General features: G+C 37.6%; 1 protein-coding gene across 1 annotated transcript; it reads left to right on the forward strand.

The window, feature by feature from the left end:
• Positions 1–1,754: 1,754 nt before the first annotated feature.
• On the forward strand, positions 1,755–17,345 carry LOC113169813 (moesin-like). The gene is made up of 13 exons (XM_026371529.1): positions 1,755–2,061; positions 10,318–10,401; positions 10,904–10,999; positions 11,128–11,402; positions 11,527–11,610; positions 11,886–12,032; positions 12,144–12,240; positions 12,335–12,498; positions 12,843–12,973; positions 13,096–13,256; positions 13,360–13,452; positions 14,591–14,821; positions 14,986–17,345. Exons 1-13 carry the CDS (start codon positions 2,050–2,052, stop codon positions 15,148–15,150), a joined length of 1,740 nt encoding a protein of 579 aa, XP_026227314.1. The 5' UTR covers positions 1,755–2,049; the 3' UTR covers positions 15,151–17,345.
• The last annotated feature ends 1,807 nt before the right edge of the window (positions 17,346–19,152 follow it).

The following is a 19,152-nucleotide window of genomic DNA, read 5'->3' on the forward strand; positions in this document are numbered from 1 at the left end:
CTCTCTGGGAATTAAAGCAAAAGCCTGCCTCCAGGGATCCTCTTACATTGTCATTGTTTTTCAGTCAGTCACTTTCAGAACATAAAACATAAAGGCTATCTTAAACTAATACATGAGTTGAAAATTGCATTAGATGTATAAAAATACTGGAAGGAGACACTGACAAAATACATTTGTGGCTTGGATGGGAAGAAAACAGAGATAAAGACATCAACTGGTGTGGGGCTACTGTGGAAGGAAATGTGTGCACTTTTACTCTGATGCTCTGCAATGATTTGATATGGGAAACAAACAAACAAACAAGGCAGACAACTCTTGACAGTGTCGATCACAAATTCTCCGTCCAGCATGGGCAAGCACAAAGTTATATCCTGAGCAGCCAGAGACAGATGCCATCCTAAGTTTAAGAGCATCAAAAAACTTTCACACATAATAAAAATGCACTTTTATTTCCAATGTCTTAGCCACATTACATAATGTTGTTACTGTTTTCATAGTGTATAGAGCTTTTATTTATTTGATTTGCAGGGCTCTACCCCTGGACATTCCACTTTTGTTTGCAGTTTTATCATGATGATTTGCAACTTTGGAGCTCTGTTAGTTCTCTTTTTGCTTTAAAATCTCCCACGTGTAAGCATTTGTGTAAGGGCACGGTGGCCTTCAGTTATTACTGAGCACTCACAGCATGTACACAGTCACAAACAAGAAAATTACATTATTATTCATTAGTGTATTATTGTAATTTATTTTATTTTTTGGTATACTTGCATTATAATGTAGAGCATGATAACAAATGCAATCATATTTCACTATACACTACATGAACGACAGATGACAAACTTTTGACCTCACTTTGTTCTCTCACTTTGGAAACCAAACCTTCACCTTTGTGGCAAAGTACAGATTATCAGGACCATTTTTAGAGCTGCACACTTACTTGCAACCCATTATAACCCGGCCAACATTATAGAAGTGAAACTGATCTTTCGACCTCAGAGTTCAAGTGTTACTGTGTCTACCTCAATGAAATAAAAGTACTTAACTGAAAAATGTAAAGACAGGTTGAGTGTGTGCACAACTAGATCTAGGTGGCGCTGTTTCAACCACTTCATGTACTGTGCAGTGGTTCATCCATAATATTATTATATTTTATATTAAGAAAATATTTAACTAGTAAAATGTAATGGAGTCAAACTTATTTAACAGTATTTCTCTCCGAAGTGTAGCAGAGTGAAAGCAAAAGTAATGTAAAATAGAAATACTACTACATACGCTTGAGAACTATGACTGCATGTTTTCATATGGGCTAAATATTTAGATTGGAGATATGCAGCCCAATAAGTTGAATTACTTTCCATTAGTTCGTGGTAAGCAGGTTTATTTCCCCACATTTAGACTTCATGGAATATGATGATCATCACCTTATGGCCAGCGAGCTACACTGCAGACTACAGACGCCTGCTCTAACGGTACCGATTTAACGCATCCTCCTAAAACTCAAGATAACGCATTCTAGTACACGAGAGTTGTGATTTTTAAATAAGGCTTCTTGCAGATCGTGTGTGCAGAAACAGACAGACAGACAGACGGGCTGAACTTTTCTCGTGGGGCTCTCAGCAGTGAAGCGCAGCGAGCTGCGGCCATGATGATGCGGCTGCTGCGGGCGGAGTCTGCGAGCGTCGCCTCTCCTCTTCAGACTGGCTGTCCTGTCAGCGGCCTGGGTGTGGTGGTTTTTTTTTTTTTTTTTTGTGCAGGCTGAGGTACCGTTAGCAGGAAATCAAGCTCCAGTCCATTTCACTTTCGGACGAAACAAAGAAAAAAGAGAGAGAGAGCGTCGCAGGCGTCCGCTTGAACACAGCCCCCCTTTTAGCTCGAGCTAGCCGCAGCGTTCGCCTCCTCGAGACGGGAAGCCGTGTGATTGGCGCCGTTTTTTTGTTTTTTTTTTTTTTTGTCGCTGATGGGAAAAAGTTTCGTGTTGTTTCAACAAGAGCTCGTCCGATTGAACTAATCTCTGTTTTTTAAGCCGTCAAGCCGAAAACAAAAGCCAAGATGCCAAAAACGGTAAGACCGCAAACTGTAGCAGTGTGTCCATTTAATATCTGTTTTCATCCTACACTGTCTCTTTCTCGTTTAGCTGAATATATATAATCCCGTTTTTTCTGTGTATCTGTTGATATAGGCGCTAATTAAAACCGTTCTCGATAACCTTACTACATTAATTGCTTCCCCTTGTATTTATGACGGTGTTTTAAAATCTGTTACATCCTTTTCCAACTCGCATTGCTGGGAGTGGGGGGGTGCGCGCCCCGTTAGGTGTGTGCGTGTGCGCGCTCCCGGCCCTGTGTTCATTAAAATTAATCGGGGCATTTCATTCAGACCTTCAGCTTTACTGCGCTGCCGTGTTACTGAGAGCTTCTCCCCGCAGCTGAAGATCCTGAAATCACGCTTTTTAAATCGGATCTCAGCGGAAGCCGCCGTGTGGCCTCCAGTAGCCATTGAGCTAGTCCTCCCAAGGCCTCCTTTCACTGTGGGGCTTGAACTGTCACTCAGACCAGCTGTGTGTGAGTCTGAAGCAAATGGAGGCACATAGAAACCGGGGTGGTGACTTTTTAAACAACTGTTATCCTTTCTGGCCACTGATAAGAGAAGAGGCCAAGATTTTTGCTCTGAGCTGTGGCATCAGATGAAGGAGCAAAGCAGAGCTCAGCAGATTTGTGCTGGTGGTGGAGCTCAGAACAAAGAGGAAAGAGGGACCGCTCACAGATCTGGTTCTTTGTTTTAGTCAAACAGCATTATGATTAGTTAGAGCTCAGGCTCTCAGTAGCAGCAAGCACAAGTGAAAGCATTTTCTAACTCCTCTCTTCTGTTCGCCCCTGATGAGGGCGTGAGTCAGGCTTTGACTCAGCATAATGCTTATTGAAAGAAGAAGATGATACAGAAGCTGCAGAGTCTGTGTGCTGCTATCCTTCCTGTCCACAGTTTGTTCTCAGCTACGATATGCACACTGACAATTAATGAGATCAGTGAGCAAGGCACGACGAAGCAATGAAAATGTGTGTATATATATATATATATATATATATATATATATATATATATATATATATATTATACTTACATGCCCAGAGGTAACCCCACGTGCTTCTCAGGCAGATACACAAAGAATAAAAATAGAAAAACAAGGGAAGATAAATCAATTTGTAGAAGCAGGGCGAATCATAAGGACAATAACAAATTGGTCTGTAATCAGTTGTGGAGGTATATATAAATAGATTTGCATCACGTAAATTGCAGTGCATTTCATAAAAGCAGTGGAAAACGGGTAGCACAAAGCCATCTAGGTCAAAGTCTATAAACTTGTAAAATCACTATACCATATTTTATGGTGCAACATCAGATTACTGCATCCAAAATAGTCCTAGATAAATTATTTTGAATGTTTAGCACCTTGGCCGGTGTAGTTGTAATAGTAGTTGTTTAGGACTTTCACTAATGAATATTTCTGAGTGTGATAGTAAGTACTTACATTAATTAAGTTGCATGTATCTCTGACGACTTTATATACCAGAAAAAAATCACAAGTGAACTACTGCACTTTATATAAATAGTACTAAGGGTTGTAACTCCTTCCTGTAATATAATCTGTACTAGTACTTCCTGGATATTTTTCCAGCTGTTAAACAGAAGAAAATTGACTTCAACGTTATCTTCTTAAAACAAATTACAAAACAGAATTGTAAATAATTACTCTATTTTATAAAATGTGGGTTTAACTTTTCCGCACAATTTCAGCACAACAAGAATTGAGCAGTGATATGTTATTGAGTTGAATCAAAGAAGATCAGTGTTGTGGGTGTAATAAATGGAGGTCATGTGCATGTGCACCTAACAGGGACTCGATGTAGTGTGCCTCACTTATTCATAACTTTATATTTTTCACTGAATCTGTTTAGTATGCTCTTGCAGAATGCTGCTAAGAAATCAATAATAACATCAATAACATCAGCCTAGAGTACTATACATATTGCTGCTACCGCACAACAGCTAGGGACCTCAGAGAGCTCAAACAAAGCCAATTGATACTCATGATCATTCACAAACATGGGCATACTGCAGGACGAAAGCAGCTCTGTTGCAGTTAGTCTGTTCATAATAAAGAGTTAAAGAAGAGGAAATAAGTAAGGGACAAAATAGACGGTCAAGAGGAAGCAGCTTATTAGACAATAAGGCTGATTAATTTATGCCACCGGCAAAACTTTACACTGGGGAGCAATAAGAGAAGTTAGTTAGTTCCTTGTGTGGAGATACATTAGGTGGTATGACGGTATCTGTTTCCAAAAATGATTGTGCCTGGCGGGCGGTGATTTTATCAATAGGATGGTTAAAACCTAGGCCTTTTATTGTAACATTCAGTAGTGATTTCTTTTGTAAAGCTTGTGGCATAATGCGAAGACGCAGTAGAGTAAGAGAGAGGAAGAGAAGGAAGCGAGAAAGACTGATTCAGCACATGCTTCAAAATCCATTCCACACACAGTGAAAGTTGTTGTACCCGATTTGTTGTTACACCCAAAACATGCTAATGGAAAAAAGATTTTTGGTTTTAAAAAGAACAAAGTTTTTCCATTATCTGCTTTGGTACCCAAGTTTTCCAAACAGGGTTTATTTAATTCGGTGTTTCAGTTAAGTAGAAAAACACTGATATTTCACAAAAGCAATAATTATTGAGAAACTCTGCCTTTGCTGGACTCCTCTTGGCATTGCTTCAGTTTCCCAAGGAAGTCATGTTGTGACTCAAGGTTTCTGCACTTACATCAGTTCCTTTCTGGTAATTTCCTCGCCTGCAGCCTTATATGGACTTTCACATCACGGTCTAGCTGCTCTCCTCCCTGCTTTCACCCAGCGTGGTCTTCACACACCATGCTCCTGTTTAGATTGTATTACTGCTGTGTAATAAGTTCAGGATTTACTGAAAGGATCCCTAAGTTTTACAAACACAGTTACATTTTAAATAGGCAGAGTTTCCAAACTAAACAATCACAAAACCAGTTAGCTGTTTGGTTTGACAGCTGAAATTAGGCTCCCTGTTCTAACAAAAATATGCATTTTGCGCCCTGACAGTTTGTTCTCATTCATTAATCATATTAACTCTTGGCCTAAACAAAATGCATTCACACAGAAACAGCCTATTAATGTAATAATACTGAATCTGAAGATAACTTACCATTTTAGCCCACTATTTAGACATGACGACTGATTCAGCTTTCTTGTTATAGGAGGACTAAACTTGTGTGGCTATAGCGAAATGATAAATAGAAAGAGCCAGAGGTATGCAAGCAGGGGATTAAATGGGTCTGTAGTGCACATAGCAGAGCAGATTAACAGTGTGTAGAGGTGGTAGACAAACTATAATCAGAACGACTGGGTTTTGCACACAGAGCTAGTTTATTATTCTCTAGTTGGAGGTTGTAAGAAAATCAAGTGTTTGAAAGTAAGTACTTTCTCGTTAATTTATTAGTGTATTCTTAAATGCGTATTTGATTTAGTTTATTTCTATAGTTGGAATCAAAACAAGTCTGTAAATTTGCATTCAGTAATTTTTTTATTTACAGAACTCAAACATTAGTGATTCTGACTTGATAAAATACAAAATAAATTAGAAGCATGCATTTGTTCAGTTAATGCTCTTAAATAAAAACACACATATATTAGATTACGGTTGTTTACTTTCACAGCAGTATACATTATGTGAACCATGATAAAGGTTAGTGTTGAATTCAGTCTCTACCCCAGTACATGTTTAGGTTATTAAAGCAACTGGGAGCAGACTGACAGTGTGTAAATGAACAAAACTACTAATATTGTAAATATTAGATATTATATTAATATTAAACAAGACGGACCTTTGCACAAACAACTACCTAACTTGTTCAATGAACTAATAAATCAAAATCAACCAAACTAAGACATAGGTTTATGCAGCATACAATATTTAATCAAGATAACATTTAGTTGTGTTATAAGAACAAATTTAATTTGCTGACTTGATGTGAAATTAAATCATCTAACAGGGCATATCCTATAAATGCTCAAATATAATGATCATTAGTTGTAACAGTGACGTGGCAGAAATACATTGATTTATTTTCACTTATTATAATTAAAGAGTCTAGTACAACCTCCAAGCCAGCAACTTTCAAACTGTGTACATAATAAAAGAGTAATATAAACAGATCACTACAGTGTGCATTGGCCAACATAGTACAACACTGCTGCCTTCTGCAAACAGAAGAGCTGGTGGTTTTCGTCAGTGGATGTCTTGTGTTTGTAAGGTAAACACTGTGTCTTGTTTTGGATCTGCTGATGATCCAGAGTCTCTCCTCACAGACCAGCTTGATCTGTAGCTGATTATAATGGCAGCCTCACCATGGTTATTTAGTTTGATGAAATAAATACCCTACTGGCCTGCTAACATGTGGGCTTGATCACCAGGAAGGAGTACAAATCATTATTACAGAAAAAAACAAACAGCAGACAGCAACACACAACAATACTGGAAACTATTATTCTGTTATGTGAAAAATGTACATTCAAAATGTATATCAGGGAAATAAACACAGGCAGACTTACTAGTACTATATTGCAGTCTAATCATTTTATTGGAACATATTTTTGCCTGTATAACGTAGCTATAAGCAGCAGGGACTTGATAATAGGCATGTTTAGTATAAGTGCTTGAAAGCCCTGGCAGCATATTAATGAGGCCGAGCAGTTTTCCCCTGAGATTAATAAAGTTTCTTGAATCTTGACAATATCAATTTGTCGAGGAATAAGAGCATCCTAAACCTAAAGTCATATTATGTCAGGTGTTTAATGGGATATTGTTTAACTGGCGTGTAAGCTGGTGACAAGTCAGGTGAATGTGAAGTTATAATAATAGTCAGGAGTCAAGAAAATATAGATGATAGAAGATGAAGCAACAATCTCTATGACTGTAATGATTGTGTTTACTGAAAACAACAAGTAAGCTATTTCATTATACTTGTAGTGATGTTTATTAAGACTCACTGGTCGTGGGAAACAGAACTGAAAGACAACCTTTGTGTGTCCCCTGCTTAGAAAGAAACCTCATCCTCTTCTCAATCCTCCCTCTTCCTGTCACCCAGTTTATTCTCTCCGGTGATGGGATTTTTTTAGTGTCCTGCTAAGGGGCACTAACACAGCAGTAATCTAGAAGCAGAGGTGTAGACGTGTCAATAGTATATATCTACAAGTATTAAATAGTACATAGAACTTAAAATTAGCTGATTCTGCTTTTCGTAACCTGACATTCACAGCAATAAAGGCTGCATGAGGCTGAAAGCAATGCCTTGCTTTTCTGTCTGATTTTGTACCAAATGTTAAACTTACTACAACTGATGATTATATTCTGGCAGAAAGTTATTGGAATTTTACCTCTGGCTGGCTGCGAAGAAGAAAACCAATATTTTGCAGTAACAGTAATCATGTTTTTACAGAATATTTCCTGTTTACTCACTGCAAAGTAAATTCTCTACCAGAGGCAATCCTGTCTTTGTAGGCCTCGTTTTGACATTTTAACATAACTGTTCAACATGATTTTTTTTCATCTAGAAGATTATATTATTGTCCAGAGTTTGACGTTTGCATAAGCTGTTTATCAGGTGGTAGCAGCTTATCAGATTGACTTTTACAGATGACTGTCATCAGCTGTATAGTTATCTTGGTTGTGTATGTGACACAAGAGATGGTGTGCGGTGTGTACTATCTATATGAGTTTAATGTAGGGGGTAATCTTTTTAGATTACCCCCTACAAAGATCTGTGACATTTGTAATTATTAGGAGTTTCCATTTTTTTTCAGTCCTGCTCACAAAAAACTTTTTGTCGTCTTTGGTTGAAGGGATTGTGGTTGTGGAACAACCCACTGAGCTAAAGCTGGTGTGTTGACTGAATGCTGGGTTATAAGGTGTTTCTTGTGAATATTTAAACTATTTCTCTTTTTTTTTAAATAGTTTTTATAATATAAGGTGCTTCCATAGAATGTTTTTGAATATTAAGGGGTTCTTCCTGCATAGTTTATGGTCTGATCAAACTGCATGTCACTGAAGTAGGTTTCAGTAGTTTTTCTTCCTCTTCCTGGCAAAACAACCTTGGGTGTTTCCTCGGGTTCACTTTTGGGTGAACTTCTCTATCATATGCTAATGTCTCTTAATGGCCATGTAACAAACTTGTTCACTTGTGCTTTACAGTAACTTTCAATAAATGTCTCTCTTGTTTGTTTTAAAGCAGCTTTATCTCTCCTTATAAATCCTTATAACTCCTTACTTTTCATCTACTGCCATCATCAGATCAAATTCCCAAGACATGGCTGTAAACTTTAATTTTAATAAGAGCTTGAGTTGAATTAGTGTGGAAGATTATAGGCAATAATGTATTCAAGTCTAAGATCTTGCGTGTTATTATCATTAGGATTCTAGGGACATTTAAAAAATATGTTAGTGAATACCATATAATTTTTATGTCATAATTTAAGATTTGCAAGTTTTTTTTTTTTTTTTTTTTTTTTTATTTAAATGAGTGATTACTTTTATAGCACTGGATTTATTCAACATATAACTGAACTCTGCGGACATCGTGTTTAATTGAGCAGTGATTTATAAAGTAATGAGTTGTTTGATAAATTGAAGCACTGTTAAATACAACACTGTCTCAGAATTCATCTTTAAAAATTGTAATATATAATTTTTTCAAAGTCAAGGAACTTATTTGGGAAGTACAGTTTTGTTAAAAAAACAGTAAGTAAGTCATGGAAAAAATGACACATGAACCTGAGAGGGGTGTTGTTGAGCCTGTGCTAATAATAGTATGGTAAGTGTTCTTGAATTCTGACCATGTGAGACACACCCTAACCAGGCAGAAAATTTATAAGCGTAGTTCCTTTTTTATGCAAGATTAGCTGCTTTGACACAGGAAATGAAACTGTTTTAACACCACCAGGGTGGTCATGAACCCTACTACTAGCTATATAAATCGAAAAATGCTCATCAGACTTCATGGTTGTCAATTTAAAGTGTGAAATGTCTAGACCTGCCTGTGCATCTATGTTGGAGTTCAGTGTGGGCCCAGATTGTAGGTTTCACTTTAACTGCTCGTGATGGCAGGAAGTGACACAGGGGCAAGAGTGTCCTAAGCAGTAGACGGGGTCCTGCTGACATGAATGGGAAGGAACGCAACTCTAATCAGCCCCTCAAATGGCAAATAATGCATACCATTGTTGTTCAGGGCAGGCGTGGGCCTCAGCCTGCACAGTTATTTCCCAAAAGACATGCATGCTGCTGCTCTCATCATTTGTAAGAGGACAGAGAAAATGAGAAATGTCTACACGGTCAACTTACTAAGTACAGAATCGGTTCATTGTCTAGTTGACGTCTCTTGGGGGGACTTCAAGGCTAAATCAATGTAACTGTAATAAGTATAATTTTACAATACAAACATCTGAAGTTTCTTCATTGAGAAATGCCTTGTTGGCTAAAAAACTGCTGTAGCAAAATGTGTTGCCTGCTAAAGAGGAAATTAACCTACTTCGCTGACTATTCGGCTTCAGTTCTGCTACAGCAGATAGGTTAGCAGAAAGCTGACAGGTTGTTTGATACATGACAGGATGTAGACTACTCTCATGAGAGCTCAGTGTTTAGCAGCAGCGCCTCACAAGGCCCAGCCGCTAGAGGATGTGGTTACTTCCTGTAGATAAGTTCTATACTGAGACACAGCCAGGTTGGCATACTTGTTATAAAGTGTGGAACTAAGAGACACAATCCTTTATGAATGAAATGAATTATCAAAATATAATTTTCATGATGTGATTGATTCATGTTGGTTAGGCCTGATTGGACTATGTTGCCTTATTCTCCAGCAGACATGATCTGCTGAGAGTCTGTACTGAGGGCCACATTTGCTGCTTCCGTACAGGCAGGTTTATTGAAAACCTGCCCAAAGCTGATGAACAACTGTCTTTTAGTTAGGGTTAAGTGTCTTTTTATGTACTTTTAAACTACCACTGGGGGGCACCACTCAAAGAAATGTGTTCTCTGATTGCTGAGTGTTCACTAAATCTATGTATGCTAATGCTAGATGTGTGTAAATGGAGTCTGGTGAAGTGTAATGATTAAACTGAACTTGCCAAGAAATGAAAGGTTGATTTAAGACACAGTGATACTGTATATGTTAGCTGTATTTATTGTATTCAGAATGCTGTCTATGTAAAATATGACTAAGTCTTCCAATTTCCTCTTTTCTGCAGATTAGTGTAAGAGTCACCACAATGGACGCTGAACTGGAGTTCGCCATTCAGCCTAATACAACAGGAAAGCAACTCTTTGATCAGGTATTTTAATTTACAGTATGCTGTTTTACTTTCAGCATCAGTGTTTGTGGTTTGCAATGACTGTGGTAAATTTTACACTTTTTTTAGAATTCAGTTCAGGAAGTATATGGTTTTTCTTTGCTGAATGTATTCACTTTTTTAAGTTGCTGTCAAAAACACATGAAGGTACAAACAGCACTTAATCAGGTTGCTCCACGTTCAACTGCAGTGAAATTACCAAACTAACAACTAATTAATTAATTAATCGTTTGGACTAACATCAGAAAATAGTAAAAAATATCTATCACAGTTTACCTCAGCTAAGGTTATGTACCCAAAACATTTAGTTTGCTAAACCACAAGACAAGAGTAAGCATGACTTATATTTAAGTCATTTTGCAAAAGAGACAAAGTGAAAATTGCACCTGTTGCCTATGCTTTATGGGTTAGACCTAGAGTTGTGAGTAAGTGTGTATTTGGTGAGAAGGCACATTTAATAATTCTTCTGCTTGTATGTTTTAAGGTCGTTAAGACCATTGGGCTGCGTGAGGTTTGGTACTTTGGACTCCAATACCAGGATACAAAAGGTTTCTCCACATGGCTCAAGCTCAATAAAAAGGTGACCTCTTCAGTAGTTTGCATCACAACAACACAGTCTTCTTTGTCAACACTTACTTTTCTGTAAAACTCAAGTCTATTTACAGAAGTATGACCTCTACCCCTCACCAGTGTCACGCTTTATTTTAGGTGACAGCCCAGGATGTGAGGAAGGAAAGCCCACTGTTGTTCAAGTTTCGTGCCAAGTTTTTCCCAGAGGATGTGTCAGAGGAGTTAATCCAGGATGCCACACAGCGGCTGTTCTTCCTGCAGGTGAAAGAGGGAATCTTAAATGACGACATCTACTGCCCCCCAGAGACGGCAGTCCTCCTGGCATCCTATGCAGTGCAGGCCAAGTATGCTGACTACAACAAGGAAGTCCACACACCAGGCTATCTGAACAATGAACATCTTCTCCCTCAGAGGTAACACACGTTTCAACATCGTTTCAGTCTTGAATATCAGAAATACATTACCTATTCAGCCAGACATTTATGAGACATGTTTGTCTGCATGATTTTCTGACGAGCTTGTAACTTATGTGCTCAGAGTTCTTGACCAGCACAAACTCAGCAAGGAGCAGTGGGAGGAGAGGATTCAAGTTTGGCACGAAGAGCACAAGAGCATGATGAGGTAACCAGTGGCAACAAGTTCCAAACATGCACCTGTGTATACATTCGTATGCACCCACACAAATAACTGCGTGAGGAAAAACAACACTTACCACAAAATACTAATATTAAACCATTAATCAGTCTCTTCCTTAGTTTTTTCTTTGGTGTTTCTAGGGCTGAGGAAATGCTGGGTCACAGACTTAACTTGACTACATTGAAAATGTGTAGCTTACATGTTCCTCTTAATCAGTCTCCCTGAAGTGCTAGTTAAACACATGTCTTATTTGTCCACAGAGAGGAATCCATGATGGAGTACTTGAAGATCGCTCAAGACCTTGAAATGTATGGAGTCAACTACTTCAACATTAAGAATAAGAAAGGAACAGAGCTGTGGCTGGGAGTGGATGCTCTAGGACTCAACATTTATGAACAGAATGACAAGTAAGTGATTCCATAATAATGCAATCATTAAACTGTCATAGATGCACATGCCTCTGTGGTTTAATTGAGCGTTATTACGATTGCTAATTGCTGTTCAACTTTTTTTTACAGAATGACCCCCAAAATTGGTTTTCCTTGGAGTGAAATAAGGAACATTTCCTTCAATGACAAGAAGTTTGTCATTAAACCAATTGACAAGAAAGCACCTGTACGTTGACTCTTGCAGATGACTTCTAAACACTTCATAAATCTTCTGTCTATGTATTGCTACTAATAAAATTATTTTGTTGTTGCCACCGTAGGACTTCGTATTCTACGCTCCTAGACTGCGCATCAACAAGCGCATTCTGGCTCTGTGCATGGGCAACCATGAGTTGTACATGCGCCGCCGTAAACCCGACACCATTGAAGTGCAGCAGATGAAGGCTCAGGCACGTGAGGAGAAGAATCACAAGAAGATGGAGAGGTAAGAGTCACATGCTGTTGTTAGAAAAACATACACAACATTTCACACAGATTGTTGATTGTTATTTCAAGAAATAGCCTACTACTGTAAATAAACCTAACATGTGGTGATCACTGTTTGTTTTTGTACATTGTAGCCGGCTGGCCTGGTTTACAAATATGTCATGCAACAAGAGTGTTAGTTTGGCTCTATGTAGAAGCTGCAGGGATATGTAAACTAGTATATTCAAATACCCTGTGCATAATGTGGTAATCATCTGCCCTGCTTTTCCGAGATCCTCCTGATTTCTGTGAAATTAAATGATTCTTGAATATGTTTATTTCTATTTGCAATTTTTTTATTAGAGCTCTGCTGGAAAATGAAAAGAGGAAACGAGAAGTTGCAGAAAAGGAAAAGGAAAAGATTGAAAAGGAAAAAGAGGAATTGATGGAGCGATTAAAGCAAATTGAGGAGCAGACTAAAAAAGCTCAACAAGGTGAGTGACCTTTTAGTAGTCAACAAAATCTTGTTGCACTGTAATTAATGGTGGTGAATGTTTTTCTCACTTGACACTTAACTGTGGTGCTTCTGGATGTGTGTGATTGTCTCCCTGCACAGAATTGGAGGAGCAAACACAGAAGGCTCTTGAGTTGGAGCAAGAGAGGAAACGGGCACAAGAGGAGGCTGAACGCCTGGAGAGTGACCTGAAGAGTGCTGAGGATGCTAAGATGGCACTGTTGCAACAGTCAGAGAGCCAGATGAAGAACCAAGAACACCTGGTCAGTTATCTAAAACTATTGGTGTAGTAATTAAAACTAAGAGAAGATTTAGGGATTTGGTGGCTGAAGCTGTGTTAGTTAAATGAAGATCTTGTCCTTGTAGGCCACAGAGTTGGCTGAGCTGACCTCAAAGATTTCCCTCCTGGAAGATGCCAAGAAGAAGAAGGAAGATGAGGCAAACGAGTGGCAACAGAAGGTGTGGTCTGCTATTTACATACTAACCCAATAGTTTCATTTATTTCATTGAATCTAAATTAGATTTAATCAGTTGTTGAACATTCAAGTCCAAAGTAATGAACATTAGTGTTCAAACTATAAAACAGTGTAAAAAAAACAGCCAAATTAATACCATTGTGTTTGATATTCCCCTGGTCACATAGTCCCTCCATTGTGATATAATGACGACAGGCATTCCTGGGGTCCTGTTGTTGTGTGTTTTGGGGGAGGGGTGAAAGCTTCCAGCTCGCCTCATGTCTTTTTTGGTAAAACTCATGTGTGCCAGCCCAGCCCCTTTCTTTTTTTTTCTGACCAGTGTGACTCATTCTGTCTGTGGTGGTGATGGCTGTCTTTGTGTGGAGGAAATCCTGTTTAACTCTTGTCCTCCATTGGGATATTTTGGCTTAGAAAAAGACTGACTGACTGATTCTGACAAACATTCAGGTTACATGCCAATGTATTACTAACAACTTACTCTTATGAAATAAAATAAAATAAAATAAAATAAAACAAATTAGAAAAATATGAAGGTCAGCTGGCAGATGGCTTTTTAGAATTTTTACGTTTGTATTGTAACCCAAGTTTTTCTCAAATCTGTAGTGAATGTGCGTAATAGAATACATAAATAGATAAATTGCCTTAATTAATACATACTTAATATACAAAGTTGTTGTAACCAGCAATGTGCCACTAAAATCATCAGCTGATTTTCTGTTTTTTAATCAGTTAGTTTTTCTCTAGCATCAATCCGCTAACTTGTCCTTTAGCGCCATCATCAGGTCAAACCTTCTTATTTTCAGAACCAACAGGTTTATGACCAAACATCAGCAAAACTGGCATTCAACTTTTTGTTTTAGTACTAATTAGTGCATTTAAACATTCTACCACATTCAATTAAAATGGTGGTAAACAATATTTCTTTTGAAATGCTTTATATTAACATTGTTATGGTGAGGATGTAAGCATGATGATGTTAGCATTTAGCTCAAAACTGAGTGGCAGAACTTAGAGAAACAGCATTACATTTAATTTTTACTTCACAATGCTTTTCTAGCCACTGAATTTCTGTCTGTTAATATAATGTAGAGTCGCCTCAATATAATTCTGTGTTCCTGTAGGCTACCATGGTACAGGAGGATCTAGAGAAGACCAAAGAAGAGCTTAAAAACAAAGTGCTGGTGGCTCATGTTCAGGAGCCCCTCAACGCAGAGAACGAGCATGATGAGAACGACGAGAGCAGCGCTGAGGCCAGTGCTGAGTTCACAGATGCTGCTACGTATAAGGACCGCAGTGAAGAGGAACGCATGACTGAGACTGAGAAGAATGAACGTTTGCAGAAGCATCTACTTGTATGTCTGCACTATGTCTATCACTTATATCTCATATATACATATCAATCTGACTTATCTGTCAATTATTGGATTAACATCTTAGATGGTTAATTGTAGCCTCATTTGTTCATAATAACATTGTTGTGTTCAATATATTAACACTGTGATGATTGTATTTCCAGGCTTTGAGCTCAGAGTTAGCCAACGCTCGGGATGAGAGCAAGAAAACAGTGAATGACATCATCCATGCGGAGAACATGAAAGCTGGGCGAGACAAATATAAGACCCTCAGACAGATCCGGTCAGGAAACACCAAACAGCGTATCGATGAGTTTGAATGCATGTGATGTATGCATTCACCAATGCAAAAGCCCACTCCGCTGGGCTACTCTGCCTGGACTGCAGTCCTGCCTCACTCAAGCTGTTTTCTCTGTACGCAAATAAAACAGATCCACAACAAGGATGTTCAGCATTATGTACAAATATGGATCTGGAAAATTGCATTTGTCATTTATCATTCCTAACTTTGAATAGAGACAAGTCACTGGTTGAAAAGGGACATACTGTATTTTATTAGTACATTATGTAGAATTTTAGTAAAGGGCTCACCCCACATTTCATGACACATCAAGTCACATTTTTTGTCAAATTAAGCTACTCAAGAGAGAACAATCCAAATTTCAATCTGAAAACTGTGCCTGTAGAAATATGTCTGCTGTACACAGTAAGCTGTGTTTTTCATACATGAGCATACAACAAATACAAATAATACAGCTGAATTGTGTGGGTGGAGTATTATTAGAGCAGTGTTATTTTTTGTAAATTTACGATTTATTTACTTTTCATTTGACTAATAACAGTATTCATTCACTCCACTTAATGTGATATTTACAATCGTTTTCATATAGAGTTCACCTTCCAGTCAATTTGCAATTACAAGGCTTCGGTGTAAACGTTGTTGTTGAGGCTCCTGCAGATGAGTTTCATGTCCAATCTCAGTAGCAAGATACTTTTACATTTGATATTGCATAAAAAAATCCTAGAAACCATAAAAATAGGGTTGACATCCTTGTGTTTACAATTTTTGAATGTACTACCCACATTTTTCTCTCGCATGCAACATAAAAAACAAAAGTTGCATTTCTGTGACAAATCATTTAGTGGTGTCTGTAAAGCATTTTTGATTTATTAGCTGCAAGTCTTTTAGTGTAAATACACTGAAAATTTGAGGTTGAACTGCAAATTCAAATACATCTTGCATTTTCCATATGTACACAGCACATTTCAGTAGAAACTGAGGTATCGCTTCTCTGGAATTGAGTGTACATTAGTGTCATCCATTCAACAATAAGTTAAAAATGGTAGAACATTTTAAATCTTAAAGTCTTTTGCCCTAGTTTTGTGCTTCTGCTTTTAATTTTTAACTGCTCATCAGTGAAGATGTTTATTAACCAAAATACACTTGTCTGCACAGACTGAACAAAAACGACATTAAGAATGACGCTGTAATCGCCATATATCAGATTGGCTTGTATGGCTGAACAAATGGCAATGAAGTCATCCATAAAGGGGAAAAATATTACAAACTTTTTCTAGAATTAGATGTATTAAAACAATTTCAACAAACATGTAATGGAAAACCGCAGTTGATCTTTGAATATTGAGTCAAAGCATGCTGTCCTCGACAGGCAGCATTTCCAGTGCATGTATTTTTAACACTGTATGTATTTAATGATATTTGTGTATTTTGTAATTGGGATTTTTCACATGATAAAATTATGTAAGGCATAAAAAAGGAGACTGCGCTTATTTTTGTATTATAAAAACGTAGAAGTACAGTTCTTGTCAAGGATAATAGTTTTTGTTCAAAAAATAGGATTTTTTAACTGATTGAGCTGCTCACTGCTGTGATGGATGGAGATCTGATTAAACAAGCAACACCCCCAAAGCCTGTGATAGGACCAATGACAACAGACGCTACTGGAATTCCTGTTTGTAGTATACTGCCAAGCAATATACTATGAGCAAAAATTTTTATTCCATTTTGCATAAAAATGAGCAAAGCTACTTCCTCGTGCCATTGTTTCAGATTCGATTGTAGCCTTCAGGCATGCAAAGGGTTTTGCTTGTTTGTAGATTTTTAGAAATTAGTTTTTGAAAGATTTATTTACACTATTTTGCAAGTTCAAGGTAAATGTATTTTAGTGATATTTCTTTCTATTTTATTTTGATGTCTCTCGCTAAATGAACCTTTGTACCAATATGCATATGGATACAGTATTTTTGCCCAGTACCGCATATAGTTCTTTTTTCTGCCACAAAATTCAAAGATGCAGTTGATGCTATTTTTAATAACTTTCCATGACTTTGTATGTTTTGCCTGAAGTGTTGATAGCCTTCGTGTGTTAAGGGTAATTTGAACTCAAGAATCAAAATGACTGAAACATAATTAATACTGTAAACAGTGCCTTGCCCAGTTTATTCATCAGATCCCGCTGCTTTAAGTCTTCCTTTCACCAATAAATAAGTCCAATTAAACGGTTTTCCTGCATTTTATTACAGTTATTGCTGCTATTTCTGAGATAAATAGTATAAAAGCAGTTAAATTCTCTCTCATAAGTTTCCTTATACATGATTTTCATATTTTGACTTGGTGCTGATCCCAAATGCTGACTTTCCTACATACAGATGCTTTGCCAGATCTTTACTGTAGCTGCCTTCAGTCTTCATTAAGTGAAAAGATGTTCTACCAGTACATCAGAGTCCTAACCAGATCATGAGCTGTTCCTTTTCTTCTCCACACTTTTCTCTTTCCATCATTCTGGTACGATATGTTTATCTTGGGTTCATCAGTGCAGAGAATATTTTTGTAGAGCTGATCAGGTTCGAGTCTAACCTGGTTTTTCTGTGCACCTTGTTGTGAGATGTCCATATTTACATTCATAAAACATCTCTTATCCTCCTGAGTGCTCTTGACTTAACTAGATGTTGTGAATGGGTTCTTTTTCAGCATGGACAGTATTCTGCAGTCATCCATTTTAGTGTCCTCGATGGTCTTCCAGGCCTTTTGCTGTTGCTGAGCTGCCAGTTAATGTCTTCGTTTCCAATATTTCTGCTCTAGCTGATTGATTTATTGTGTCTTTTCCGCATATTAAGGGCTTCCTTCACTTGCATAAACATCTCTTTAGACCTCATGTTGAGAGATCCAGTGAAGAGCCACCAAATGCAAAGTAACACCCAGAGCCACTTTCACTTTATCTGCTTGATTAATCGTGGAGTAAGGAGGGAGCAGGCCACGCTTTTCCATGCATTTCTATTTTGAGACTGGAAGATGTTTTCCATTGTTAATGAGCCGTCTCCCAAAAAATGTGTGTTTATATGAAAATGGCTGTAATTCCTAAAAACCACACTTTTGTCAGATGCCTTGAATTAAGGATGGAGGTCTTGACTTTGCTCATTCAGTGTATATAATGTTCCATTATTTATGGACCTACCTAAATAGGTACATGTGAGTTGATGAATGTCCTTACACTAAATCTACATCACTGTAGTCACTTATCAGACCCACTTTCAACCTTCTGGCAAGCTTGCAGAAGTTGTTGTGGTTGCAGTCCTGCACTGATCCACGTGGTGGCAGTTTACGCTCAATTTACAAAGAGGGTGACATGGAAACACTTTTAAAGTGATTCTGTTTAATTTACAGTCATAAATAAGTCATTTTACAATTATGTTCACTGCAGTAGAAGAAATGTAGACGTTAACCCTGTTGAAAATTGTTTTAAAACTTCAATCAATCTAGTTTACCAGATAACAATTAACACATTTTAAAAACATGGTAAAATGGTAAACACTGTGCACTGAAATATCTTCTACAGGTGATATTCACTCCTGGAAAAAACAAAACTCAAATGTCAAACTGTGTATTTGTTGCGTTTGTGAATCCTACTTCCACCCAGGTCTCAAAACTCCAATATTTAATAGACCCAGCGACTGACAGGCAGACAGGTGGGAAAGACGCCATTTGATTTGCAGTTTAAAACTATGAATATAGGTGAAGAGTGCAGACTGCAACCATCTATCCTATTTAAAAAGAGCACATTTCCACAGACACAATATCCTGCCACCTCAGTTACACAACATTTCATAACATTTTATCATTCTTTATTCACTTTATTAGGTAAAAAAACAAGTCCTGAGAATTATTAATTTCTGCAAGGAGGCATCACGTTCTCCTGCTGCACGTGCTAGTTAAATATGTATTTCACCAAATAAGGTAGCTGTAAGAATTTCTAGCTGTGCAATAGGGGATTCAGTTAATTCTTGTTTAACTACTTGATGAAAATCAACCA

Source organism: Anabas testudineus, chromosome 14 (genome assembly GCF_900324465.2).
Source record: "Anabas testudineus chromosome 14, fAnaTes1.2, whole genome shotgun sequence".
NCBI lineage: Eukaryota > Metazoa > Chordata > Actinopteri > Anabantiformes > Anabantidae > Anabas > Anabas testudineus.